The sequence below is a fragment of the Penicillium samsonianum genome (genome assembly GCF_028829775.1).
Source record: "Penicillium samsonianum strain IBT 33392 chromosome Unknown utg000007l_segment0_segment0, whole genome shotgun sequence".
Classification (NCBI taxonomy): domain Eukaryota; kingdom Fungi; phylum Ascomycota; class Eurotiomycetes; order Eurotiales; family Aspergillaceae; genus Penicillium; species Penicillium samsonianum.
Window position 1 is genome coordinate 768,175 of NW_026643265.1, and position 26,080 is coordinate 794,254.

The 26,080-nt window shown below is 48.1% G+C and overlaps 9 protein-coding genes across 9 annotated transcripts; 3 read left to right on the forward strand and 6 right to left on the reverse strand.

The window, feature by feature from the left end:
- Positions 1 to 159: 159 nt before the first annotated feature.
- Positions 160 to 5,085, forward strand: N7471_011106 (serine/threonine-protein kinase; the record flags this gene model as incomplete). Its single annotated transcript, XM_057283825.1, has 10 exons — positions 160 to 351; positions 424 to 558; positions 616 to 645; positions 700 to 764; positions 817 to 1,249; positions 1,302 to 2,105; positions 2,157 to 3,032; positions 3,094 to 3,298; positions 3,358 to 3,808; positions 3,868 to 5,085. The coding sequence occupies 10 exons, from the start codon at positions 160 to 162 to the stop codon at positions 4,703 to 4,705; spliced, it is 4,029 nt and encodes a 1,342-aa protein (XP_057130091.1). The 3' UTR covers positions 4,706 to 5,085.
- A 288-nt stretch (positions 5,086 to 5,373) lies between these two features.
- N7471_011107 (ABC1 kinase family protein) lies at positions 5,374 to 7,443 on the forward strand (the record flags this gene model as incomplete). The annotated part of the gene is made up of 4 exons (XM_057283826.1): positions 5,374 to 5,816; positions 5,899 to 6,503; positions 6,563 to 7,135; positions 7,196 to 7,443. 4 exons carry the CDS (start codon positions 5,374 to 5,376, stop codon positions 7,441 to 7,443), a joined length of 1,869 nt encoding a protein of 622 aa, XP_057130092.1.
- A 791-nt stretch (positions 7,444 to 8,234) lies between these two features.
- On the reverse strand, positions 8,235 to 8,895 carry N7471_011108 (iron-sulfur cluster assembly scaffold protein; the record flags this gene model as incomplete). The annotated part of the gene is made up of 2 exons (XM_057283827.1): positions 8,235 to 8,389; positions 8,448 to 8,895. The coding sequence occupies 2 exons, from the start codon at positions 8,893 to 8,895 to the stop codon at positions 8,235 to 8,237; spliced, it is 603 nt and encodes a 200-aa protein (XP_057130093.1).
- Positions 8,896 to 9,817: 922 nt separating this feature from the next.
- Positions 9,818 to 10,559, reverse strand: N7471_011109 (uncharacterized protein; the record flags this gene model as incomplete). The annotated part of the gene is made up of 4 exons (XM_057283828.1): positions 9,818 to 9,847; positions 9,917 to 10,080; positions 10,171 to 10,226; positions 10,306 to 10,559. 4 exons carry the CDS (start codon positions 10,557 to 10,559, stop codon positions 9,818 to 9,820), a joined length of 504 nt encoding a protein of 167 aa, XP_057130094.1.
- Positions 10,560 to 10,963: 404 nt separating this feature from the next.
- On the reverse strand, positions 10,964 to 12,871 carry N7471_011110 (serine hydrolase domain-containing protein; the record flags this gene model as incomplete). The annotated part of the gene is made up of 4 exons (XM_057283829.1): positions 10,964 to 11,771; positions 11,832 to 12,096; positions 12,149 to 12,259; positions 12,316 to 12,871. The coding sequence occupies 4 exons, from the start codon at positions 12,869 to 12,871 to the stop codon at positions 10,964 to 10,966; spliced, it is 1,740 nt and encodes a 579-aa protein (XP_057130095.1).
- Positions 12,872 to 13,367: 496 nt separating this feature from the next.
- On the forward strand, positions 13,368 to 13,899 carry N7471_011111 (uncharacterized protein; the record flags this gene model as incomplete). Its single annotated transcript, XM_057283830.1, has 2 exons — positions 13,368 to 13,434; positions 13,685 to 13,899. 2 exons carry the CDS (start codon positions 13,368 to 13,370, stop codon positions 13,897 to 13,899), a joined length of 282 nt encoding a protein of 93 aa, XP_057130096.1.
- Positions 13,900 to 13,963: 64 nt separating this feature from the next.
- On the reverse strand, positions 13,964 to 15,992 carry N7471_011112 (uncharacterized protein; the record flags this gene model as incomplete). The annotated part of the gene is made up of 6 exons (XM_057283831.1): positions 13,964 to 14,610; positions 14,680 to 14,957; positions 15,016 to 15,237; positions 15,300 to 15,731; positions 15,784 to 15,855; positions 15,907 to 15,992. The coding sequence occupies 6 exons, from the start codon at positions 15,990 to 15,992 to the stop codon at positions 13,964 to 13,966; spliced, it is 1,737 nt and encodes a 578-aa protein (XP_057130097.1).
- A 1,214-nt stretch (positions 15,993 to 17,206) lies between these two features.
- On the reverse strand, positions 17,207 to 18,635 carry N7471_011113 (ANP1/MMN9/VAN1 family protein; the record flags this gene model as incomplete). Its single annotated transcript, XM_057283832.1, has 4 exons — positions 17,207 to 17,589; positions 17,648 to 17,698; positions 17,764 to 18,395; positions 18,463 to 18,635. The coding sequence occupies 4 exons, from the start codon at positions 18,633 to 18,635 to the stop codon at positions 17,207 to 17,209; spliced, it is 1,239 nt and encodes a 412-aa protein (XP_057130098.1).
- A 2,096-nt stretch (positions 18,636 to 20,731) lies between these two features.
- Positions 20,732 to 22,244, reverse strand: N7471_011114 (putative HLH DNA binding domain protein; the record flags this gene model as incomplete). Its single annotated transcript, XM_057283833.1, has 2 exons — positions 21,923 to 22,244; positions 20,732 to 21,869 (listed from the first exon to the last, which is right to left on the reverse strand). The coding sequence occupies exons 1-2, from the start codon at positions 21,976 to 21,978 to the stop codon at positions 20,732 to 20,734; spliced, it is 1,194 nt and encodes a 397-aa protein (XP_057130099.1). The 5' UTR covers positions 21,979 to 22,244.
- Between the last annotated feature and the right edge of the window lie 3,836 nt (positions 22,245 to 26,080).

Sequence of the window (26,080 nt, forward strand, 5' to 3'; positions counted from 1 at the left end):
ATCTGTGGACATGACCTCTGAGACCGTTGCTATCAGCTCTTCTAAGGTTGCCTCCTTCCTCGGCTTTCACCCCACCCCCCTCCACCTCCAACCACATCGTGAGACCGACAGCCAACTCGAACACGTACTAGGACACAGTCGACCCTAGTCCGCTGCATCATGGTCGCCCGGCCTGGCGAAGGGAGCGAAGGGCAGCCTCGCCCTCTCACCCCCTCCTCGAGAACCCCCGGAACCCCAATAAAGCCGCGATTGACACGAGTCGGAACGAGTCCGACAAAACGAGAAGAGAAACCGAAGGAAGATAAAGTTTTGAAGTCGTCGGCAAAAGATGTTGCAGAGCTTAAGGACTATGTATGGATATGGTGCCCTGTTTCCCCGCAAAACATGGATTGGGCAGATGCTGACCTTGGGTGTTGATGGTAGCAATTGGGTGACTGCCTGGGCAAAGGAGCTTTCGGTTCCGTGTATCGCGCGTTGAATTGGAATACTGGGGAGACTGTCGCCGTCAAGCAAATCAAGTTGACGGATCTTCCCAAGAGTGAATTGCGCGTTATCATGGTATGGGATCTAATCGTTCTCGGCGTTCGTCTGATATGCTAACACGCGACGCAACAGCTTGAAATCGACCTTCTTAAAAATCTTGATGTGAGACACCCGGCAAAAATGTATCCAACCCTATGCTAATATAGATCCTCGCAGCACCCCAACATTGTCAAGTACCACGGATTTGTGAAATCTGTTGAAACTTTGAACATCATTCTCGAGTATGTCTCCCCCAGCTCAAGTTCAATGGAACATGGAATTGATGGTTTATAGATATTGCGAAAATGGCTCGTTGCATTCCATTGCAAAGAACTTTGGTCGTTTCCCTGAGAACCTCGTGGGACTTTATATGTCCCAAGTTCTTCATGGTCTACTCTACTTACATGAACAGGGTGTTATTCACCGAGATATCAAGGGTGCAAACATTCTAACCACAAAGGAAGGACTCGTCAAGCTTGCAGATTTCGGTGTGGCGAGTCGGACTACGGGCTTGAGTGAATCAAGCGTGGTTGGTACACCGTATTGGATGGCCCCCGAAGTAATCGAGCTTTCAGGCGCAACAACGGCTTCCGATATCTGGAGTTTAGGATGCACTGTTATCGAGCTACTCGAGGGGAAACCTCCTTATCATAACATGCAGCCCATGCCAGCACTATTTCGTATTGTAAACGATGATCACCCTCCATTTTCACAGGGTGCCTCGCCGGTATGTCTTTATCTTTGTTCAGGAGAATGTATGCAATACTGACTTTGCCTAGGCCGTGAAAGACTTCCTCATGCAATGTTTCCAAAAAGACCCCAACCTTCGAGTCTCGGCAAGAAAGTTGCTTAAACATCCGTGGATTGTTAATGCCCGCAGAACTGAATCTGTAATCCCCAAGAAGTCTACAGAATATGAAGAAGCTGTCAAGAGTGTCCAAGAATGGAACGAGGCTTTACGGTCACCCGAGACCGGGACTTCAAAGAAAAAGCAGAGGCCAGACCACCCCAGTACTTCAGGCCTGCCATCTACCCGAAATAACCCATTGGTCGATAGCCTACCATCACCAACCTCTATCAAACCTACGGATCGCTTTCGCTCGCCTGTGTTAGCAGGGGATGACAATTGGGACGATGACTTCGCTACTGCAATCTCTCCTAGCGCACTCAAGTTGCCGCATCTACGGCCCCATGATAACTTTGGAGGCATGCTGTCTTCTGAGAGACTTAAAGCTTTTGCGTCACTCGATGGGACTATACTCAAATCGGATGACAGTTCTGATCCCTTTGAGGATAGCTCAGGCTTCTCGGACGACGATTTGCAGACCATTCGACCATATCCCATCAAACCTTCTGTAGCAGAGCCTTCCAAGCCTCAAAGCCCTGCCATCTCCCAGTCTGGAACCAATGCCCCGGTTTCTGCATTGCAAAATGTCCCAATCCTCACCCAAAATCCCATGCCGAGACGCGCTCGTCCGGCTCCTCGCCCGACTAATCTCTACAAAGAGAACTCTGTCGATGATTATTCAGATCTCATTATGGACAATGAGGATGAACTAGATCAAAAGCTGGGCGGTTATCAGGTACAGTCCCCAGCAAAGCTTTAAGTTCCCTGTATGACTAACATTTTCCAGGACTTTGAGGATGATCCATCATCACCCATTCATGAAAACATAGGATACAACCAATTAGATGCTGATTTTGGTGGCCCGCATCCCCAGCTGCGCAAGCAGCTTTCTGTGAAGCGCGATCGCTCTACCATTGAGATCCAGAGGTTTGCTGAGAATGAAAATGATGAGGACTTCTCTGATATTCTTGGGGCCGATCAAGCTGCTCTAGATCAGGCCGAGAGCGACGATGGCTCAGATCAAAGTACATTGATGCTAAACTCGAAGCTCTCTAACTCATGGCTCGGGGATCAAGAAGACGAGGATGACCCCTTTGCGCAATTGGAAGAAGGCTTTGATGAAGTCGATTTGGAAGAAAATATCGCGCGTGATAAATACGCACGTCTTCGCAACCAAGTTGAGGGTCTTGTGGACTCTCTCAAGACATCCCAAGATGAAGAAGTTCTTGCAGAGATTTCTGAACAATTGTTCACGATTTTCTGTGATCTCCCAGAGACTAAAAACATCATCATCAGTGCTCACGGCATGTTGCCAATTCTCGAGATTCTTGACACTACTCGCCGGCGTGATATTGTCTTCTGTCTGTTGAGGGTTGTCAACGCAATCATCTACGATGACTATGAGGTCCAGGAAAATCTTTGCTTCGTCGGCGGAATTCCTATCATCAATGAGTTTGCATCCAAAAAGTACCCCCGCGAAATTCGACTCGAAGCTGCGCTTTTCGTGCAGCAGATGTACCAGACTTCTACACTGACTCTCCAGATGTTTGTCAGTGCTGGAGGTTTGAATGTCTTGGTCGAGTTCCTAGAGGACGATTATGAAGATGAACGCGAACTGGTCTTGATTGGTGTGAACGGAATCTGGAGTGTCTTTGAGTTGCAAGTAAGTATATTTCCGTTCATTGCACTTTGCGTCTCCTCGGATCTAACTATTTTTTCTACAGGGCTCCACCCCCAAGAACGATTTCTGTAGAATCCTGTCCCGCAACTCCGTTCTTGACCCCTTATCTCTTGTTCTAAGTCGTGCTCTCGATGAAGATGGGGAGTTGACAGAAGTCATCGAGGGTCGTATTGCCAACATCTTCTTTATATTCTCGCAGGCCGAGAATCATGTCAAGGAGATGGTTTCTGAACGAACAGTCTTGCACAGTAAGCATTATTTCTTCCAATGAATCTTTGCAACACTTTATGCTGACAATTGATTCAAGGGGTCTTGAAAGAATTGAGGCGAATGAGCCCAGTCCATCAAATTACGATGTTGAAATTCATCAAAAATCTGTCGATGCTTTCAACTACTCTAGATTCGCTTCAGAATTCCAACGCCATCGATGTTTTGACCGATCTGCTTCGATCGAACCTGAGAAAATCACACTTCCGCGAGCTCTCGAACCAGATCCTCAACACCATCTACAATATGTGCCGCCTGAACAAGTCTCGGCAAGAAGACGCTGCACTGAACGGCATTGTACCGCTTCTGCAAAAGATCGTACTCACGGAGCGGCCACTGAAGGAGTTTGCCCTACCAATTCTCTGCGACATGGCTCAATCTGGAAAAGTGGGCCGTAGGGAGCTGTGGCGCAACAAGGGCTTGGGCTTTTACATATCTTTGCTCTTGGATCCATATTGGCAAGTCACTGCCTTGGATGCTATTTTCACATGGTTTGTCTCCCGTTCTGGAAGCGTAGCTGGTCCTAATGCTGACAATCAACAATAATTAGGCTTCAAGAAGAAACCGCCAAGGTTGAAGAACATCTCTTGGATGGTATATTCGAGAGTGATACATTCGAGGGCCCCATTACATTCACTGGTGCCATTGCTGAGTGTTTGAAGCTTTCCAAAGCTAATGCATTCGAAAACACTCTCGAACCTCTGCAAAAGCTTCTTCGGCTCAGTCCTCATGTCGCATCCACGTTTGCGCGGCCCGATATCTTCCAGAGACTGAGGCAGAAGCTGCATCACACCAAAGCCGCCGTCCGACTCAACCTTCTGCGCATAATAGCCAGTATTTGTGATTCAAACGAAGAGCAAGGTGGGCTACTTGCAACCTATGGTCTCCTCGATGCTATTCGGAACATGGAGAACGACCCCGCAATCCTCGTCAGAGATATGGCAGGGAAGCTGGTTCGATCCAGCGAGGCATATGGCATCAGCAAACGCAGACCGACAGCCCGACGACAAAGCACATGCACTACCCCTCCAGTATTATTCTCGGCATCCTCTACCCCATCCACGCCCTCATCAAACCGCACTGGCCAGTCAAGGGGATACCTGGAAGGTCGGGAAACCCCCCGACACCCGCGGAACTCTCTCAGTGTCTCTTCTCTGGCCATGAGACCTGGCAGTCGGGATGGCAACAACCCAGTTCTTGGATCTGCCGCCAATGGAAGCAGTGCGGCCGCTGCCAGGCCCAGGTCTGCACGACCCCTCTCAAGTAGAATGACTCATGTTGAGCTGCTGCGTGAGGAAGACAACAAGACTCCAAGCTCGCTGAGTCGGCGGCCTTCAATCATTCCTCGTCGCCGCCGCCCAACACTCGCAGACTCCGAGTGGACGTAATTTGACGTCTAAAAAGGTCTACTGCGAAGTTACATGTTTGTTTTATTGCGTTTCCGATTTCTCTAGCTTATCCTGGTTTGTTTCATACACAGGTAACGGCGTTGTCAACTCTAAATGGACTTTGGAGTGATGGTGCATGGTTTTGCTCCTTTGTAAAAACCCTTTTGTTATTATGTGAGCACTGGTTGCTGCACATAGAGTCTATGGTTTTCTTTTTTTTGTTCGAATCAATAATTTCTTCTAATTTGCACAAGTGTCCTTAATATAAGCTCATAAGTAAACAGTTCGAGTTGTACAACATAGTATAATAATCATCTCAAGGGCTTTGGATTTGTTGGTGGCTTGAGCCTTGATATACAGTCCGCACCCCCTACTCTCTCTCTCACACACACACATGACATGAACTTATGCTTATTTCGTGTCTTTGCCTCGCTATCAGATATACTGGTCAATCCCAAACCCCCAAAATAGCTATGACGTCTGTTATGGGCTGATCTATAGATCTTGTGATCACGTGCAGCGCCGAAGCCGATTGGCGGCGAGAACCGTGAAAAATCTCTCTGAGCCGACAAATAATCATACGATGAATTGAGCCCAGAAACGCCTAGCACTATCAGTCCTTTCCTCTTTTCTTTTGGTTTTTTCTGGCCGGTGGCCTTCGCCTCGGGATGAGCGCAGCGCTTCGCGTGCCGTTGCGGGCATTCAAGATTGATCCCGCTACTGTGATTGGGAAAACATCCAATCCCTCGACATCTAGATCCTCGTTTCTTCTGGCCTCGAACTCGCCGCTACAACAGTCGCCCTCTTCCGGCGTAATCAATGCTTCGTCATGGGGTCGTTCAGTGTCTTCCCAGGGCTCGACCCTCGCCGCTTCACGCCGTTCTTTTTCTGTGAAGGCTTCGCCTCTCTTGTCTACAAAGACCAAGAGCCAGCACAGGTCCGACAATGAGCCCAATATGAGTGCATCGCAGCGGAGTGCCATCAAATGGTTTCTCATTGGAAGTATCCTCGGTTTGGGCGCAGTGACGTTCTCCGATCAAGCGGAGCATGCGTTCCAGGCGGCGAAACGCAGTGGGCGTGTTGTTGGCACACTGGCTGTTTGTATCAACGAGTAAGTGAGGTGCAGTGACTCTATAGTCCTTTTCTATGTTGCGCTCTGATAAAATCGCTAACACAACCTCGAATCTTCGCAGCTACCGTGTTACCCTAAAACAAGACGCCCCGTCCCCCGAAGAACAGAACGCACTGATTCGCGCATGCCACAAGCGATGCGCCGAGCGTACACTCCGTGTTCTGGAAAAGAATGGATCGATTTTCATCAAATTGGGCCAGCACCTCAGCAGCATGGGCTACCTGCTTCCCATCGAATGGACCTCGACCTTCATACCCCTCCAGGACAGATGCCCTGTCTCCTCAATTGAGTCAATTGGCGAGTTGTTCCGCAAGGACACAGGCCAGAATATGAATGAGTTGTTCGCCTCTTTTGAATCGACACCTATCGGTGCCGCATCCCTGGCACAGGTGCACATTGCTACGTTGAAGGAAACCGGGCAAAAGGTCGCTGTGAAAGTCCAGCATCCCGCGCTGGACGAATGGGTGCCGTTAGACTTGGCTTTGACTCGATTCACTTTCTCCATGCTTAAGCGCTTCTTCCCTGAATATGACCTGGAATGGTTGTCCAAGGAAATGGATTTCTCGCTACCGCAAGAGCTGGACTTCCGCATGGAAGCTCAGAATGCTACTCATGCCAGCGAGTACTTCAAAAAGCACTCCAATGCCCCATTGGTCATCCCCGAAGGTTCGTGATGCTGCCAATCCTGTCTTTATATGTATAACTTGGAGCTAACTAGGCCCCAGTGATGTGGTCCCAAAAACGTATCCTCGTCATGGAGTACATCGCAGGCCACCGCCCCGACGACCTGGAGTATCTGGACGCCAACCACATTGATCGCGACGAAGTCTCCGCCGCTCTCGCACACGTCTTCAACGAGATGATCTTCGGCGACAACGCCCCACTCCACTGCGATCCTCACGGCGGCAACATCGCCATCCGCCCGAACTACACGCGCTCACACCCGAACTTCGACATCGTCCTCTATGACCACGGTCTCTACCGCACCATCGACCGCGACCTACGCCGCAACTACGCCAAGCTGTGGCTAGCCGTTATCGACGCGGACGTGCCACGGATGCGCGAGTTCGCGTACAAGGTTGCCGGCGTCACGGACAAGCAGTTCCCGCTCTTTGCTAGTGCTATTACCGGTAGAGACTACAGCGTTCTCACGAAGGAAAGCGTCGTTTCTTCGCGGACAGCTAAAGAGAAAGATGATATCTCCGGTGCGTTGGGCGAAGGCATGCTGCAACAGCTTGTTGTCTTGCTAGGCCAGGTACCGCGGATTATCCTTCTTATATTGAAGACCAATGACCTCAGTATGTGTTTCACTTTCGACGCTCAATTCTTTTGGATATCATTGACTAACTCCCTCCCAGCTCGCAGCCTAGACGAAAACCTTCACACACGCCAGGGCCCAATGCGCTCTTTCCTCATCCTCGCCCGATATGCCACGCGCACTGTCTTTGAAGAGCAGTTAGAGCTCATTAAGGAGTCTGGCGGTGTCTTCCGCAACTTCCTCCGCTTCATGTATGCCTACGCGAGCTACCTTCGCGTTGAGGTCAAATTGTCTGTTTATGAGACTGTGCTGTCATTGAAGACTCGCTTCGGCCTTCGGAGCGGTTAGACGGTGTTTGTTTTGTGGATGGCTTGCCCTTGGTGCCTTTTCTTCGTTTGTTTTGTTTTTCCATTATATCCCCCCCTTTTTTTTTCCCTTGGTTCATTGGCACGGATTGTCTTGAGTGGTCTGTCTGTGCATCAGCGATGGCGTTCTATATTTCTTTATACATATGGCCTCTTCATCTCTTGACTGGATGGTTAGAGGATGGGTTGTTCTGTGTTTCCGGGCTTCGTTCTGCTGTCCACGGGTGTTCTCGCAGAAAGGCAAAGATCCAGTGTGGTCTTGTACAAATAGATAGATTGTGAATAAATTATAAATCATAGATTGCTTCTGATATTACTTCCGAGTCTACTTTTACAAAAGGTAACTGTTCTGGTTTCACTGTTTCATTGGAAACTATCAAGGCCCTGCTTTTCAGAAAATGGAGATGAGAGTATCGATCAAGTATCCCATATACCGAGGCGCCATCGCAGAAAAAAAGAAAAACGTATCAGAACGTGAAAAGAAAAAGGGAATATGTACATCAAACAATTGGGCGATTTGTTCGTTTTCATCTCATCCATCGTCATCTCTTGGCGCACATTTTCAGCGACACCAAATACAACGAATCCCAAATGCACACCAGTTCTTGTTGATTTTCTCCGACAAAAACAAGCATCCTTGATCAAGTGATTGTGTATTAAGACGACCTCGGAATTAAAAATCGCAGAGTTCGTCAAAGGAAACGAATAGGTTGCGTCATTCAGATGGAGAATCCATCCGACAGCATCACACCGTCAAAGCAAAGAGAAATCAATTTAAATGGAAGCAGCAGGGCTGCCAGTCTCAACCTTAACATCAGGAATGACGCCGCCCGTCCCGGAAAGATCTGTGGCACGGGTGTTGGGGTTCTTGGTGTAGTAGTTGGCAATGGCAGACTTGATAGCGTCCTCTGCGAGCATGGAACAGTGCACTAAATATATGTATTAGCATATGAACCGAACAAATCCATCACAGAAGAAAAGACATACGCTTGACAGGAGGCAGACACAACTCCTTCGCCACATCGGTGTTCTTAACCCTTCCAGCCTCGTCGAGGGTCATACCGCGGACGAGCTCGGTCAGATAACTGGATGAAGCGATAGCGCTACCACAGCCGAAGGTCTTGAAGACGACATCATCGATACGGCCGGAGTCCTTGTTGACGCGGATCTGCAACTTCATGACATCGCCACAGGCGGGTGCGCCGACGAGACCGGTACCGACGTCCTGGTCACCCTTCTGCATGGAGCCGACATTGCGGGGGTTGTTGTAGTGGTCCAGGACCTTCTCGTGGTATCCTCTGCGCTGTTGAGCTGGGGCGGGAGCAGCACGGCGGACGGCGGGTTGAGCGGACTGCAGGCCGGCGAGGGGAGAAAGGGTGCTGCGAGTAGCGACGGAGCCGACGCGGGGAGCAACGGTGACTAGGCGCTTGAACATTGTGGGATTTATTGTGATGGGTATATTTGATGGAATATTGGATTTCACAGGTGATATGTGTTAGGAGGCGAAAAAAGATGGATCTGATAGGGAGAAGGTGATGAATTCATAAATAATCTGATCGGGTCTTAGATAAGCACGCTAGTCCTAATGGAGTAGTTTCTTTAGCCCGGATCCGCCGGTCGTCGGAGATGACAAAGATGACGTTCGTTTATCTCCTTCCTCGGCCTTCGATTGTGATATTTAAATGATGCGCCAGATGGGAAAAGTTGGGGAATTATTTCTCTGTGCCAGTTAGAGTGCGTGCTGGTGATATCAGTTCTCAGGGGTGGCGACCTTTGTGCACCACTCAAGTTCTCCGCGGTGGACTCGCCCGGTCAACGTCTTGTTTTCCGCCTTTCCTTGGGCCAATTGTTGGGCGATGATATCAAATAGTGGAGAGAAGTGATAGACGTAAAATCAACCATGGCGATCAATTATCAATTTGATGTTCTTCTGTATTTCGACCATTCGAATACAATATACATTGGATTGAGCTATTACCACATTCTTCCATCGAAATTGGACAGACCTTATTCCCGCGGAGTTACATTCGGAGACCAAATCGGATTATAGTTCCATTCCTCGGCTTATTCCAATCGGGATATCCACACCCGAATAAGAAGAAAGAAGTACGAGGCTAACCGTATCTATCCTTTACGGCATTGCTCACTTATTATGAGCCAATTTGCTAGTATGATATACCTATCAAAGTATTCGCTTCTACTCCGTACAAGTAAAACAGAACTACTTGTCAAACCCAACCCGCATCTAGATGCAGCACAAGCTCAATGACCAGTCGCTTTCATTCAATAAATCCAACGACAAATCTCAAGCCACAGACCCAATGCAAAGCTAAAAACCACATATGTAGATATGCAACCTACAAGGCCTGACGAACAGCAGACTTGAACTAAATCAGGAGACAAATTAGCAATGAGCAGAAAAGAAAACCAGATAACCCTCTTTCTGCGTAACATACCGGAATAATCTGCGCCTTCTCCATATCCCACACACCAGAAGTGGCATAGATATCCTTGTTAATCAGCTCAAGCACCTGAGCCTCATTCTCCGCAACAGCAAGCATCATGCTTCCCTTGAAGGAGGGAGTCTCGCCATCGGCGGGGTGGGCATTGAGCATTGCGCCTGGACAAAGACAATCCATGTTAGTATATATACATAGGAACTTTCCGTTTGAACAAACGCAAAACACGAAAATAAAAGTGAGTCACATACCACCGGCAACAAAAGCACCAGACGCAACGTGCGGCTTAATGCCCTCGAGGTGGTTACTGAAGACCGCATTAGCAAGACTCATCCCCCGACGACGCACGTCCCACGCTAGACTCCATATTCTGGGGAAAGACTCACGGGCGAACCTCGAGACGCTTCGCCTGCACGCCGGGCTTATCGGGCAGGATGCAGAGGAACTCTCGCTTAGCAGGGGCGGAAGACATATTGCGGGATTGGAACGTTAGAATTGATCTTCTGGGTAGGGAGATTTTAATCGAGGCTGAGGGGCAGGAGGAGAATAAGTGTGATGGCGGGACGCGGAGGAACGATTGCCGCGCGTGGGGGAAAGCGGGGGCTTTGCTTTGGAAGGCGCGGGTGACACGAAGTGACATGGTGAAGGGAATGGAATGTATTGGATTGTGGATTGGGAATTTCTGTACGAAGTATGCAACTACATTGATGTATGTACTTTGTATACCGGGTTTTTCCTAGGGGGGATTTCCTATTTGAGAGCCGCTTATATGGCCCATCAATGAGTAGATGTCAGCACGGTGATCGTGGGTCACGTGCAGCATGATATTTTGCGTGTAAATAGAGAGAGGATGATACCTGGGTTTTTTGCTAGAAGGTCAAGGGCTTAGCAAAGTGACTAGCTTCATTTGTGAACATTTGATGTCTGGTGATACAGCCCTATCTATAACGAAAGACCACAAACACAATTTAAAAGTAGTATCATGTAAAGAAAGGAAGTATAAGCAAGACGATGACCTGTAGACTATAACCAGCCCTCCCGTTGCTAGTTCTTTTTCAGCGAGACCTGCAAAGCTGGAATCTCAACACTAACAGCCTGACCACTCTGATCCAGAGAGAAAATGAACTCGTCCAGACCACGGCCTCCATATTGGAGCCTGTCAAGATCTAGCCATGACACACAAGTCGGAGTTCCATTATCCGCCAGCTCAGTCATATCCTGAAAGACAGCTCTAAAAGCCTGCCTGGAGCCAGACCCAGAATCTTCAACCAGCTGTGTAGGATACAATCGAATACTCAAATCCGCCGGCTTCGCGACACCCACTATTCCAGCGAGTGTTGCACGAAAGTCGGTGCCATTACTAACGAACTCCTGGATATACAAACCAGGCAAATGGTCGTATCCAACAGCAATAGATGAATTGATCTTGGATGCCTTGTATGCGCCACCGAAATTCTCAGCCGCCTGTTCAATAGCGGTTTTCATCAACGCTTCTAGCACGACATCACCGATAATATCCGCGTGCGCGTTGAGATCTGCCGGGGCCTCGTTGTCAGCCGAGAGAATGGCAAAGCCGACGCCGAAGTCAGGGACTAGGCCGAGGTATGAGCTGTAGAGGCTCTCGCCGTTGCCTTCGTTGCTGAGAACTGTGTAGATGTCCACCATGGAGGTGTCGGGGTATGAGCCGGCGCTGTATATAACCCATGGGAATCCGATGGAATTGGCTCGGTTGGAGGTGTGGGAGACTGGTTTGAACCAGCGATTTGTTTGGGGTTTGCTGAGGAGGGTTGAGTTTAGGATTGCTTGGCCGGCTGTTGCGAGATCTTTGATGCTGGAGAAAAGAGATTTTGATCTAGGTTGGAGACACTCTTAGATTAGTGATTAGGATGTGATGGAGAGGGTATGGACTTACGCTTCGTCTCCTTCGTGGCGTGCTAACCAGCCACTGGCTTCTTTGCTCACGGGAATGATTCCTCTGGTGGTTTTGTCTGGTGCAAAAATTGAGGTTTCAGTCATTCCTAGGACGTCAAAGATGTCATGTTGAAGGACTTTGCTAAATGGTTTTCCTGTGCGCTTTGCTACTATGTAGCCTAGAAACTGGAATGCCATGTTGGAATAGCTGGGGGTTACTCCAGCTGGAGCCACACGAGTTCGGTTGGCCATGTGTCGAATGAAATCTATGAAGGGGTTAGTATGCAGAGATAGTAGGCACAGACTTGAATTTCATACTGCTGCTATCACACTTGGAACCATCATCACAGCAAGGCATGTGGGTAGCCTGGCGTGGAGGCAGTCCCGCCTCAACAAAACTTGTTTGCAAAGTCACATCCTTCGAGCAATCTGTTCATGAATTAGGCCCTATCACCAATCATATTACTGTGCAGTGTCCTACTCACAGTCCCTGCCAATTCCAGACATATGACTCGCCAGTTGACCAACAGTAACATCATTCCATCTTACATGTCCAATCATGTCTTGTTCCTTTGCACTGTCAACCAACTCAGGGAGGTACTCGGTAACAGGATCATCAAAGACCTGGTCTCCGTCTGCCATGAGAAGAAGACTCCACACAGTGAAAACTTCAGTGAGCCCACCAATACGATAAATGCTGTCTTTGTTCGCATTGTGAGATCCTACTGAAGACTGATTCAATGTAGGGGCTGTGTGGTGATACTGCCAGAAGAATGGCTCGTCTTCAGCATTCCCGGGGTCGGATGAGAACAAGGCAATGCTAAAGGTGGTGTTTGGCGAGATATCCCCATGAGCACCAGTTTTTGTTGCGACTAGTTTGTCAAACTCCTTTGTGAGATTTTGCAGGGCACTTGCAACAGTTTTGTCATTTGTATCGAGAGAGAATGGAGGGAATGCAGGACCAAGGAGTGGACATGGGGTGAAAGAGAGGGCCAAAGAGAAGAGGAAGAAGAATGTCGAAGCGTGAGGGATTGAGATCATCTTGAATGAATAACAATTGATTTTGGTTCAGATATTTCCTTCATATCTCTTTTATATCCAAGATCGGGTCGGTGATGCTGGTCTTGGCGGTTTGTATACATCGGCTCGGCGATACGAAGCATTGGATCATCGCAATTTAGAAACTCCAAGACCCAGCACTGCTGCCTATTCAATTTATCTCACATTAAGGCCTTTTTTATGAAGAAGAAACTGGGTGAGTGGACAGGTGATTATTACAAATGACAACCTCCCCTCACCTCACTTCACCAAGCTCTCACTTCTACCCTTACACAATTTCCTCACTTCACCGGCCTGCCACTTCCTACCTTACACAACTTCCCCACTTGTGAGCACAATCATCATGCCGAAGAAGCGAAATTCGAAGGCAGGAACAAACAGAAGGGTTTGAAACTGTCAGACGCATTTGGACGACGAGTGAAACGTCATTGGAATCACCAAGTCACTGCTGGTGCAACAACACAATGCGGCCGTCGCGATGCGGAAGGCCACATCGCGGGTATTACTGAATGTGCCAGTCCCAACACCCCATATTGACGCCTATGGTATGGACGGCGCAGACGAGCCGGGCTGGCCCCCCTTTTTCGTCAAGTTAACCAACAAATGGGTTGCCTAACCACAAAGTTTCTCCCTACAAAGCTACGGGCCTCTGTCTGGCGAATCGACTTTACATAGAATGGGGACGTCCGGCGCGACAGACTGAACCATGGAAGGCCCGTCATTGCTTGGGCATACGGCATCCCTTGGGTCACCATTTCCCAATCAGGACATATGTTGGCAGGTTGTTCCCAACAGTGGGGCACACTGCCCTTGAGGACGATTGCACCAAGGACTGGTGTTTCGGTCTAGTGGCCGTTGCCCATTTCATGCTCAGCGACAGTCGGGGACGCAGATTTGTGACGGACGAGGCCATCGACGTTGAATATCGCCTAGAAGCGGAAACCGAGAACTACACTGATGCTATTATCATGGACTTCGGAGCCATCACTATGTTCCTTGGCGATAAATAAAGAATGATGTTGGTAGTTGAAGATTTATAAGGTAGCCCCATGAAATGAAATATTAAATCCATAATCATGCCCAATCACCCATAAGCTGCTCAAACGAAGACGCAAAGAAAAAATCATGAGGGATATGCAAGTCCTCCGCCGAAGATGAAAATAAATTCCCGAGAGAGCCATCAATATGCTCCGCCTGCGCAGCCCCCATAAACCCGTCAAAGTGTGTCGGCTCCAAGCATGACGCATGTTGAAAGTCTTCAAACTTCTCCTCGCCGTGAGAGTTATCTTCCTGTCTATCGTGTCTCCCGAGCCACTTTTCGATTTGAATTATGCGGTTCCTAAAATCGAAGAAAACATCTCGAGCGCCGTTCATATCTACATCAGAAGTAGACAACGCCCCAACCCTCGATCTCAATTTTGATAGAGTATCTAGGAAGGCAGCAGTTTGATGTGGTTTAGAGGCTGCCACGGTGTGTCGATAGGCAACTAGCAAGGCAAATCCTATCTGTACCCATTGCGTATTGTTGAATCCGACTTCCTCGTTGGATGGAAGTTGAATGTACAGATTAAGTATCGAGCTGGCTGAGATAAGTGCCGAAAACGACATTTCGTCTCTCCAGGAGTTAGAGTCAAAGGGTGATTGGGACTCTTTGTTGGTGATGTTAAGAGCTAGTTGGTATAGGCACAGTCCTGTCGCGTGGTATTGTATAGCAAGGAGAACTTCGTTTACAGCTCTAAGTTAGTGTCAAATCCTTTTTAGAGTGAGCCTGGCGTTCTGTTCGGACTTACAGCTTTCGTTGATATCGAAGGGTAGACGACCGTAGAATGCCTCCAGATCCGACTTTATATTGGTGATAAAGAGCTCTGATCCCGATCCAGGCGTTTCCAAATCGAGCCCATGCTTTGCGGATAGGTTGTCGACCTTTTCTGCAATAAATTGAAGTTGTATAACATAACTGACGTATTTGTCATGAGGATACTCGTTGGCTTCATCGAGAGACTTGCAACACTCTTCCTGATATGGGAGACGCAGAATAGTAGACTTCTTTTGCACAAGCATCGCAATCCTAAAGCAAAATAACTATCAGCCAATACCCAATAAGCCCCGGCGGCACAGAAACTTACGAGGAAGATAAATAGTAACATCCCAAGACAGCCCTCTGCTCGTTACTTCCCCAAGAAGGCCGATTAAACGTCCGATTCTGCAGATTATATTGAAGGCCAAAGCGCAACTCTGTCTTCCACGTCTGTGTCTGTGGCGGACGGTCCAACCGCAGATCTATCATGAGGCTTATAGCCAGTTGCAGGAATTGAGTATAACGGTGTGGCCGTGAGTGATAATGCAACCTGCCATATGCTGTCAGACGCAATCACGATATGTATCAAAGTATCGATAGGTCGGGATTTACCATCCGAGGAACACCAACAGTCCTTGCAGCAACTCAAAGGAGATTTCCCCACCGATGACCATGCGTGATGCGACGACTTTCTTGACTTCGTCCCCTAGAGCCCGTTGCAGTGGCATGTTCTCGTACGAAGCCGATGCAAGGATTGCTAGGCATAGGAACGGCTTCTCCTGGCGGAGCTGCGTGATAGATACATCAGGGGGCACAACCACAAATGGGAAGTGTGGGGTCAGTTTTGTCTTGAATGTGTTTAGGTACCTTTCGGCGGTCTGTATGTCAAGAAAGCCTCGGCTGATGATGTCTTCAAGCGCAGCATCGCCGTTAATTAATGATGTGCTGCGCGTGCTGCGCGTGCTCGTGTTGTTGTCATTTTCTTCTAGATCAGCACGGTCGGCCTTAAGCTCATTGATCTTTGACTCAAGAGCCGCAATCTTACTGGCTGATGAGTTAGATCAAACCATATTATCATCACGGAAAGTCTGCTCACCGGTCCTTTTGGAAGCCATTAAATCGACGGCCAGTCTGGCGATATAGACATTTTTTTCCCAAACGGCGGCACCTGCGTAGTTTAGATAGTGTTCTTGCACAGAGAGGTTCTCCGGATTCCTACCGATTACACGCGGCAATATCGGTATCCCGCACACATCGCACCTTAGAATCCGCGCAACTCTGACACGTTTTAGATACGGGAGGCATCGTGTTGTCAGCTCCGATGAAGCGAAACTGGGGCTGATTATAGTGGCGATCCTATAGATCCCATACTCTCTGGAACAAAGCTCGGGGCTAACGGTGCATCTCCGTATTAAGAGAAAAGCAGGGGCAGTATTAGGCGGATCGGAGGCGCCTTCAAACAAAGTGGTTCAGCAGAGATTATATCCTTTGATTTTTGAGCTCGTCTGAATCTTGCTAGAGTTAGGCAACATAGACCTTTCGGGGGTGCGTCGAGATGATTACGATGATTACGTTAGTCTCAGGCTTTTGGCCCCATTTCTTGCAAGGTTATTGCTTTTTTTGCCTATCGGTTTGCAAGATATGATCGTGCTAGGAAATCAATCTTCGATTAAACACTAGTTGTGATACTTAGAGCATACAGCTTGTGTTTTTGCAGGGAAGGAAATCATGCAATTGGTTATATACATGAAACTCGACAGATAGGGCAGTGCAGCACGGATATCTGCCTTGGTTCATCTGCAAGAAGTCTAGACTCACACAGCATCTAAATTTCAACTGAGTTGGTCTGATATCCTGCCTCTCATCTCCAAAAAAAAATAGTCAAGGACGCCAGCTCAGCATATGACAAAATAAGAAAAAGATGAAATGGAAAAGACCATTTGGAGGTGATCTGCATAGCAGAATCAGAATCAAATAGACTTGGAAACAAGGAAACGAAACATGACAGTGTAGACGGTCCGGTTCTCGGTCCCTAATGTAGGTTTTGCGCAAGAAGAACAGATGATCGAGATAGAATCGCTCGAGTGTACATGCCCGGATATACACACATCCCCATAACTCGGGATTGTGTGTAGAAACACAAATTCGGTATATCAAGGAAAGAGGCCTGGAGAATGAACTTTATAGACCTGCGAACCTGCCAAACAACATTTCCCCCCGTAGCGCCAAGGTAACAAATACACACACTCCCTAGAACGCGGCACGAAGATACTGTATTAGGGAAGTCATTAGGCTTTCCGTCGCGAAACATCCATCCAAAAAGAGAAGAAAAAAAGGGAAAAGAGAATGGGTCAAAGAGAAAGAAGTGAAACCCGCGGTGGTTAAAAGCTTTCCCCAGTCGTAATCATCGGGAAGACAACACACGGGCAGTAATGGAGAATGGTGGATGTTGGAGGACGGGGTGGGATCAAAGATCAACTTGATCCCAAGCGAGATTTCCGGCGGACGGAATGCAGAAACTAGAACGCTTTACGGTCTCCAAGGTTGCCGGGCTTCTCGTCGGTATCAATGTGCCAAACCACGTAGTTGGGGAGTCCGACCACCTGGTAGCCAGCTCGCTTGGCCATGCGGGCGAACCCTTCGGTCTCGGCCTGGTTCTCGAAGGCGTATGCGGGGAAGTTGATGCCGGAGCGGTGCACATCGGCCTTGACGAGGATGTTGACACCACCAATTCCGTCAAGCTCTACCTCATCATCCTTGTTGTTTCGCCAGTCGCCCATACCAACCAGGTAGGTGCGGCCAGTGTCGTACTCTTTGTAGCCTTCGGCCAGAACGGTGTCGGTAGGCAGAGACGCGCGCAGGCGGCGGCCCTTGTCGGATTCGACCCATGAGTTGTAGTCAACTAGGAGTGAAAATGTAAGCAACCTGCATAGCACACAGGGCGTCACGGGTATACATACAGCGACCCTCGATATCATGGCCATCCTGGTTGTAACGGTGGAACCAAATGTCTAAAAAAAGTCACTGTCAGCCAGCTGTCCAACGTCGGATCCAAATTCCAAGCAAAATCACATACTTGGCACGAGGATGTCCTTATCGTGAGCCGTGAAATCCTCCAGAATACGCTCGGGACAGTCGGTAATGTCCACATCCCGCCAGTATACCCAGGAATGATCGGCCTTCAGAGCGGAGTAGAGAAGGTAATTCCGGGCACGAGCGATAGCCTTGCGTCGTGGACCCTGTGCGGCGAACGAGTGTCGCTCTGCCACACTCATCTCCACGTCGGCGCCGAAATCTTTCTGGATGACGGTTGCACTGCGGAAGCGAACTTTCTCCTCGGCGTGGTTCTGGATGCGATCGAGTTCGGAGGCGAGGTTTGCGAGGGTGTCGTCTTTGCAGTCACCGACGAGGAAGGCCAGATCAATCAAATCGTGTGGGTAAGACAGTTTGTAAAGGAGGTCGAAGTATTTAGCCAGGTAAGGAGCGGCATCACGAAGAGGGGTCAGGATGAGTACACGTTCGCGGTTTAGGGCGGCCTTGGAGGTAGACTTGATGGGGTTCAGGTTGAGATCGGTGATGGTGGTGGAGTTGACTTCGTAGGGTTCGTGGCGGTTGAAGAGGACGGGGGTCTGGGCGTGCGCACTCCATTCGACCATCTCGTTAATGGACATTTCCATGGGTGACTTGTTTGAACCATAGCAGTAGAAGCTGTTGACGCCAGTTGAGTTAGTATGGATAGTTTCCCGATGCCCCGATGGATTGCGTGTTTTCTTACCTTTGCATCTCTGATGCAGACCTGCTGACACCGCGCCACATGAGGATGAGCAGACCCGTCAAGGCTATGGAGACCAAGAAGCGAGTCCGTGTTAATAGAACGATGATTGCCCTCCATGGCGGCAATCTGGCCTTGGCCGATTTCCAGTTAACACCACCCTTTGGCAACAACATGATGGGAAATAAGGAGGTGTGAGGTTGTGTAGAATTTCAGGGGCGATCCCGTCTCGAACACTCGTCGCAAAACCCCCCGAACGAATGTGGAGAAGAGAGGAGGTGAAGAATGGTGAAGCGAAGGGTTGATAGGGAGAAAACAGAATCGGGAATCGGGGGAAATGCGATTGCCTGCCAAGAACGGCTGAAATCAGGAAGACAACTACATTTCTTTCCTACAACATACTATTCTGCTATTCTACAATATGATGGGCATAATTGTAAGTACATATGTAGATATTAGGTCTATTTCACTGTTCTACTATTCTGCTGATTCAAATAAACATGTCAAATTATTCACTTTGTCCCCCAACACACCAGTTTGACAGCCGAGACCCTTTTTATTTTTTATTTATAGCCTTGATCGTCTAGAACTCTAGAACTGCACTTTAGGGGGCTATTGGATACTAGGACACGGGGTTAGGGCACGGGGTATATCACCGTCTCTTCTTATTCTGTTGCGCAGGTACGGAGTACAACTCAATGTGCTGTACTCCGTTGTATTCCATACCCCCTATTTACATATGTAGCCACTTTTCTGCAGGGATTGCGTGTACACATTTGACACGCAGTACTTTTACAGTCTTATTTGGTCTGAAATTTCAGTCTCTCTGTTACTTTTAATATTAAAATATGTAATGTTGTAATTATGTTATTTTTCTCTCTTTTTTTCTCCTAAAATTCCATTCATTTCAAATTAATTACCACAAAGTACCAAAAAAAAAGAAGGAATTGGAAAATGACCATGGGATCTCCAACACGAGGGTAAAGTGAGACACGGCCTGGACTCAATCCATATTTTATACAACATATAGGCACAGAGGCACCTCTATTTCTACAATTGAAACCATGACTAGTATAGTTTTGAACTGCTGAGAAAGAAAAAGAAAAAGATTCAATCTTCCTTCTCTCACAATCCATAACACCTCAGAGAACACTTGTTTGTCCGTTTCAAGTCTGGTCTCCACCGGCTGACACCTGAGACGGCCTTTGATCGACACCTGATTCGTCCCCGACAAGAAGAAGAAATCCCCTATTATATCGCTTGAAATATTATTGTTTGCATTCTTATGTCGTAGACCCAGTAGTTATTTAAGAATATTTACGAAATGGTTGTATGTTTATGCATTCCAACGGAAAAGGGGGAAATGTATCGCTCCTCATATTAAATTCGGTGTCTTGATCAGCCTAAACAACAATATATATCACAGTCTACGTGGAGCGAGGGGTTACACTATATCTACAGTTTCCAGACTACAAGCCTGGAATTCATCACTTGCTAAATGGCTGTATTATGATTGAATAAATACATCGGAGCCACTTTTCAACGAGAAAGTGTGCTAGCTCTAAGAGAGCATAGCAAGATAGCCAGTGCAAGAGATAGAATTGACATATGCATCATCCACAAATCATATGGGAAATGGCGGAATAGATTCAAATCATATCCAATGGACTTCAACCACTCCAGGTCTGACACTAACGCTGTATATGGCAATTCTCAGCGCGTGGTACTAATATAACTACCGTAATCCTACAGAAGAACATGATTTTCATCGAAGATGATCCATTGAGTCATAGCTATAGACATATAAAAAGAGAAGAAGATGACAAAGGGAATAAAGAAATAAACAAAAGCCAAAATATATCCACCCGAACACATATATCCATATAGTAAACAGCGCCAAAGAACAAGAGACAAGAGAAGAAGAAAAGCCACTATGTTTGTCCAACAAAAGAAAAGAAAAGATGAAAGGAAACCCAGACGCAGCGAAAGCAATCAACAAAGGAAAAGGACTCGAGCAAATCGGGAACCTCTTGTTCATCCCCGAGATCAAAGAAATATTGTTACACAATGCAGGCGCTAATGCACATGGGGTGGGCAGACGACGGAAGGATCAAGCCAACCGGACCGGAGAGTAAGGGAGAACAACCACTGCTGCAAGGGCCTCATGTGAGAAAGAGGATGCGGCACAGACAGAAAGGTAGAGAAGGAGTCATGATATCATCAGGAAACAATGTTCAATATCGGGCGTGCATCGTCAATATCCACTGCGGCTTTATGGAGACGCAATGAGAGAGTGGCGACGGGACGGCGGCGGGAATGAGAAAGATGATGACTGAGAAGGAGGGAAGGCAGGAGAAGAAGGACCAGTCATAGGCGGAGTGGCAGTGAGATAGGAACTGCCGAAGGACTGCGAGGTCGAGCTAGGCATGGAGTCATAGTAAGTAGCGGCATAGGAAGGCTCGGAGGGCATGCTAGCGGCTATCTCATCACAGAGGACCCGCATACCAGGCAGGCCGTTCTTCTTCTGGCGTTTGTGCTCGGGGAACTCGAGGACGGGGCCGGGGCTGGTGCTCTCGGACTTTGGGGAGCGGAACATCTGCTCGTAGGACTTGAGCTGGAACTCAAGGGCGCGGTTACGGTCAGCGAGGATCTCGTTCTCGGCCTTGGTGGCCTTGAGCTGTTGCTGGGCAGTCTGGTTTTGTTGCTGTAGGGAGCTGACTAGCTGCTGCAGCTGCATGCAGCGGACCTGGGGCTGCAGCTTCTCTGAGAGCTGCGGTGTGACCTGTTCCTGGCGGATAAGATGGACGATAATGGCAAGCATGAAGTCGACTAGGTAGATGGCTCCTTGCACAATGTGCTCCTTGGATTGAGTAAGGCTCTTGGAAGGGTTCCAGCCTGCACGCTCGAGGAAGAAATCGTGGATGCGGCTGTCTAACTGGCGGTGCAGCTCGCTGAGATTGCTGCGGCGATTGCCCTCGGCGATGCGGTGCTTCTCGCGCTGGTCATCTTCAGTAGATTGGGGGCTGCCCTTGCGCTTGCGGCCGCAGAGCTGCTGGAGAGGAGCCTTGCGGTTGAGATTCTGTGGGGCCACTAAAGCCATGATCTCGTTCTGCGACAGATCAGTGGGCCAATCGACCGAGTTGGACTTTTGCATGGCAAACGACTCTTGCAAGGAGCCTTCGGCAGAGTTGGCCGGCGAGGGAGGTGTGATGATGTGCTCCGCAGCCGCCCATGGCGACTTGAATTGGAAAGTGTCCTGGGGCCCCGGGGTGGTAGGAACAAGGGCGTCCTTCACGTTGAATGGGCTGAAAGGACCGCGGGGTGGCAGAGGCAGAATCTGAGGAAGAGGAGGCAGTCGGCGTTCCTCGCCTACATCAGAGGCAGCCATGCTGGTGCTCGAGTTGAAAGAACTTGAATATATGTTAGGATACGTAGGTTGATATAGAATAGTGAGGTAACTCACGGCAGAGAGCAGCGGCGGGGGATATCGTCAGTAATAGAACCCATTTCTTCATACATCGTAGTTGGTCGTCGAGAAATGCGTGATATGTGCAGTGGCGAGTGTGTTGAAGTGGTTCAAAGTATGATGAGAGGATATATACTGAAAGATCACGGGTGATTCGTGTTCTTGTGTAGATTCGGGTCGATGAGTCGTAGATTGATTGGCGAGTGTGCAGATAAAACAAAGTTGTATATGCACAGTAATAGACAAAGGAGGCAGGGCTATAGACAGAATAGAGAAGAAGAAGAAGCAAAATGGAAATCTACACGAGGCAAGTGTGTACAATGAGACAATTCATAGAAAGGGATATCCTGCGGGCCGGGGTGCATGTTTATATGTAGATTGGGATAGTACTTTGTTCCCTATTCCCAGATCGCAGGGCCTCTCCGGACCCAGGCGAGGGGAAGCATGAACCAGGGCCGATCCTCGACAGACATGAAGCGCGGAATTTCGGATGTCATACAGACAGAGGGTGCATTTCTTTGCCCCACAGCTCCATCACGACGGGGAAGCAAGACGGGCATCCCGGGTGGTGCTCTGGACCACTTGCTAGTGCCCGCTTGGGCCCGGGAAGAAGCGCCAGAGAAGAAAATAATTATATTCGGTATCACAGAGGTATCTGTCACATCATGCACAGACCGAACCTCACATACCAATCTGTTAGATCCACGAATGAGGGGCATACGATCAAGCCCGAGAGGAAGGTTCACGATGATCCAGGACCCCTAATTTGTCACCAAAGTGTTGGGTGTCGCGATCGACACGGGGAAGATTTTAGTTTTTTAGAGGCATTATGGCCCTTGCATCAATAGTTATCCCAATTAACGACGTTAGAGGTTCTCTATCAAAACCTCCGGAGAACTTATACGGATGTAAACTGTTAGTGAGAATGAAGCCAAATAGGGAAAAAAAAAAGAAAAACACTGAATCTATCTAAGGTTTGCTTGCATACTCCACAGTATCTACGCACATCCGCGGCAATGTCCGTACACTCGTCATCAGATCCCCCGCTGAGATCTCCATAGATGTTGAAACGCTTGCTGTAACATAATTTCAGAATGCATCTCGATCTCTTGCATTCTCTTGCATGGATAGTCAGGAGAAACTTCTATGATCGTGCTATAGTATCAAGGGGTTCCCCATTATCAACGAGCTAATACCCCTCGAGGCATTTCTGGCAAATTTAAATTGCCCCTAAGGTAAATAGAATCAAGCAAGGACTGCGGGAGTGTCATCTTTGATACATGCGAGGAGGTAGGCATCAATAAGGATAAGGGTCAGTCATAGTTCTATACAATGGAGAGTCGCGAATAATTGATCTACGAGCAGGAAGCTATAAGCGCCATTGACGGTTTCAGCGTTAGGATTAACGACAAATATCATTAAGTCAATAGTCGCCAGGTAAGCGAAGCACCAGAATAGGTCCGAAACGACATGATCGCTCGAAACCCAGCGAGTTGGGACGAGACCCAAAGACCGGGTTACGTTTCCTGTCAGACAGCGAATCATTCGGATCGAGATAATTTGGAATTGTTTGACACACAGACGTTAGAGAATTGACAAGTCAGATGGAATAAATTCATCTATGTTAACTTTATTGATTTTATTTCTAGCGAAGCCCTAAAAACCCTAAAGATGGACACGTTCCCCGAGTGGAGATACATAGCCCTACCTTCAGTCACGATCATCATTGATTTCCTTTTTTTTCCCTCTTTGCATCTCAATTAATCTCGAATAATATCAAATAACCTTCTCCATACATTTAATCTAATACATCCCTAACTCTTTCCCGCTTGTGTTTAGAAGAACCAATGGTGGGTTGTGGAAATAGAGCTGTCATATTCTTCCCTTCCCGTCTCACCCAACAGTCAATCAGCTTGCCTCATGGCGACTCCATCGAGGACACTAGTCCCCACGTTCTGGCCGTTCGTGTTCACAATCCCTATTATTCTGTTATTTACCATTACCGTGACAAAAGCCCACATAAATTATGGACTTGCAATTCTATGCATTCTACTCCGTACGCAAACTCCACACCGGAAGAGATAACCTCACCTGAATGTCCCCTCTTTCGTGCTTTGCAGACTTCAATCTGAAACTCAGTTCGCATAATTCTTTCCAGCATACAGCATATTGCCCCCGGTCGGTGGCTCACCCTCAGTTTCGCACACCTATGAGCCATCTGCAGACGGCACGTACCAACAGTAACTCGAGGGAAAACTCTCACACGAACCATTCGAGTTCGGTCAAACTCTATGCATTATTGTTCCGAGAGTTCCCCGGAGCCGGGGCCCCAGGGATATTCATGCTTGTCCTTTTTGTTCCCTCCCTGCTTACCTTTTTAAGTGACATGCATATAGGATCTCCTCTCCGGATCTTCTGAGGACCAAATCGAAATCTTTGAGTTTCGCAGATCAGAGAATAGACTCTGATCCCGATCCCTGGGACTGATTCTGAGGGGTTTGTTTCATCGTGAGCCCTATCTGCATGGGTGTGCGTGTTATCGTTGATGTAAAAATCTACCCTACGGATCGATCGTACCTCACATTTCTAGTATGAACACCCTCTACGTGTTCTTATTGTGGCTGATGGTCCGATGATCATACTTTCGTAGCCCCTCTTTCGATATTACACATAATTAGCTACTTGGAAGCTTGGACAGGATCCCCATCCCGTGCGGCTCTCATGTGCAAGGAACAAGCCACCGTACACAAATTTTTATGAGTACCCATCTTTTCAGGTCCTCTTCCCTCCACGCTGTCATCGCAAAGCTTACGGTTCTCCCGGCGCCAATGAGAATCTCCGATGCCCTCCTCCCCCCAAATCATTCCCAATAGTCGCCTTCCCGTGCCGCCTCTTGACCTGTCAAGTTTCAACTGTCAGTGACGGGGCGGGGACAGTATAATTAGAGAAATCATATTCGAACACTATAGATTAGTTTATGGAGTACTCCGTAGATGTGAATCACTTGACTATTTGATGATTTGAGATGTTTCAATTCAACTGAAATACTCTTTGTGGCTAAATCCTCGCCAAGCGCTTAAAAGGGCCTCCTCATGCACGATACAATATCCCCTTCCCTGTTTGTACATATGTTGTACTAATGTAGCACGGCGACTGGGATCAGGGATCTTAGAATAATATACCCACACGGGTCCCTAGTCCATGGTGTGCGGTTCGATCGGTTTTCTCAAGTGCAATATCGATCTCTCTTTTTTTCTGGGGGGAGGACTTTTTTTAGATCCCTTCGATTATTATTGTCATATTCCCTGTTCCCACTTTGAATCGCCCCTCTCAAATTCCGTACATACAGTGCACTACTGTGCGTGTTGTCTCCCCACTGGAGCGCTTAGAATTTCCTACTCGTTCTAGTTGAGTGGCAAGCATGGAAATGCAGGCTCGTGTCAGACTGATCCCACGACGGAAGGGGCTGTGTATCATTTTAGTCTATTCAATAGATGAAGCTATTTGCATGAATTGCTGGGCACTATACTCCATACCTCCGTACTCTCCCCGCCTGAGGGCGTTGATAGACAATAATTGTTATCCTCATACATGATTACATTCAATATCAAAGACGGCATTAGCAACAAGGGCAGATGGTCATAACTGTTAGTCAAAGCCATGTCGATCTCAAGACCTAACTGCCCACTTTGTACAAAGTACAATAAAGTCTTGTGTGTAAAGTTCACAGCTGATTGCCCGAATAAGCACCAGACATCTACCGTTCGGAAGTACGTGAAAAAAGAAAATCCTAAAACAACACCAAAACACCAAAGTCCTCAAATCCCCCAACCCCAAGAACGAGCATGCAGAAACTTTCTAATCCTGTGAGCAGGAATCTATTCCCCGACTGGTGCAGTTCGCCACCGGCTCCTGCAAGGACAACTTCCTAGTATACAGATCTAGTAGACGCTCGCAGTGCATAGTACATACATATGTTGTATGGACTATTTCTGGAACTCAAATTCGCCGCATCTGAGAGGTCACACTCGAGGGACGCCTTCTAGGTACATGCATGCATATACATACAGCAGACATATGCTCGCCCGTGGGGTTCGCGATCGAGGCAACATAGATACTGAGTGGAGCTCTGTACAACGTACCTTTTCCCTCTCG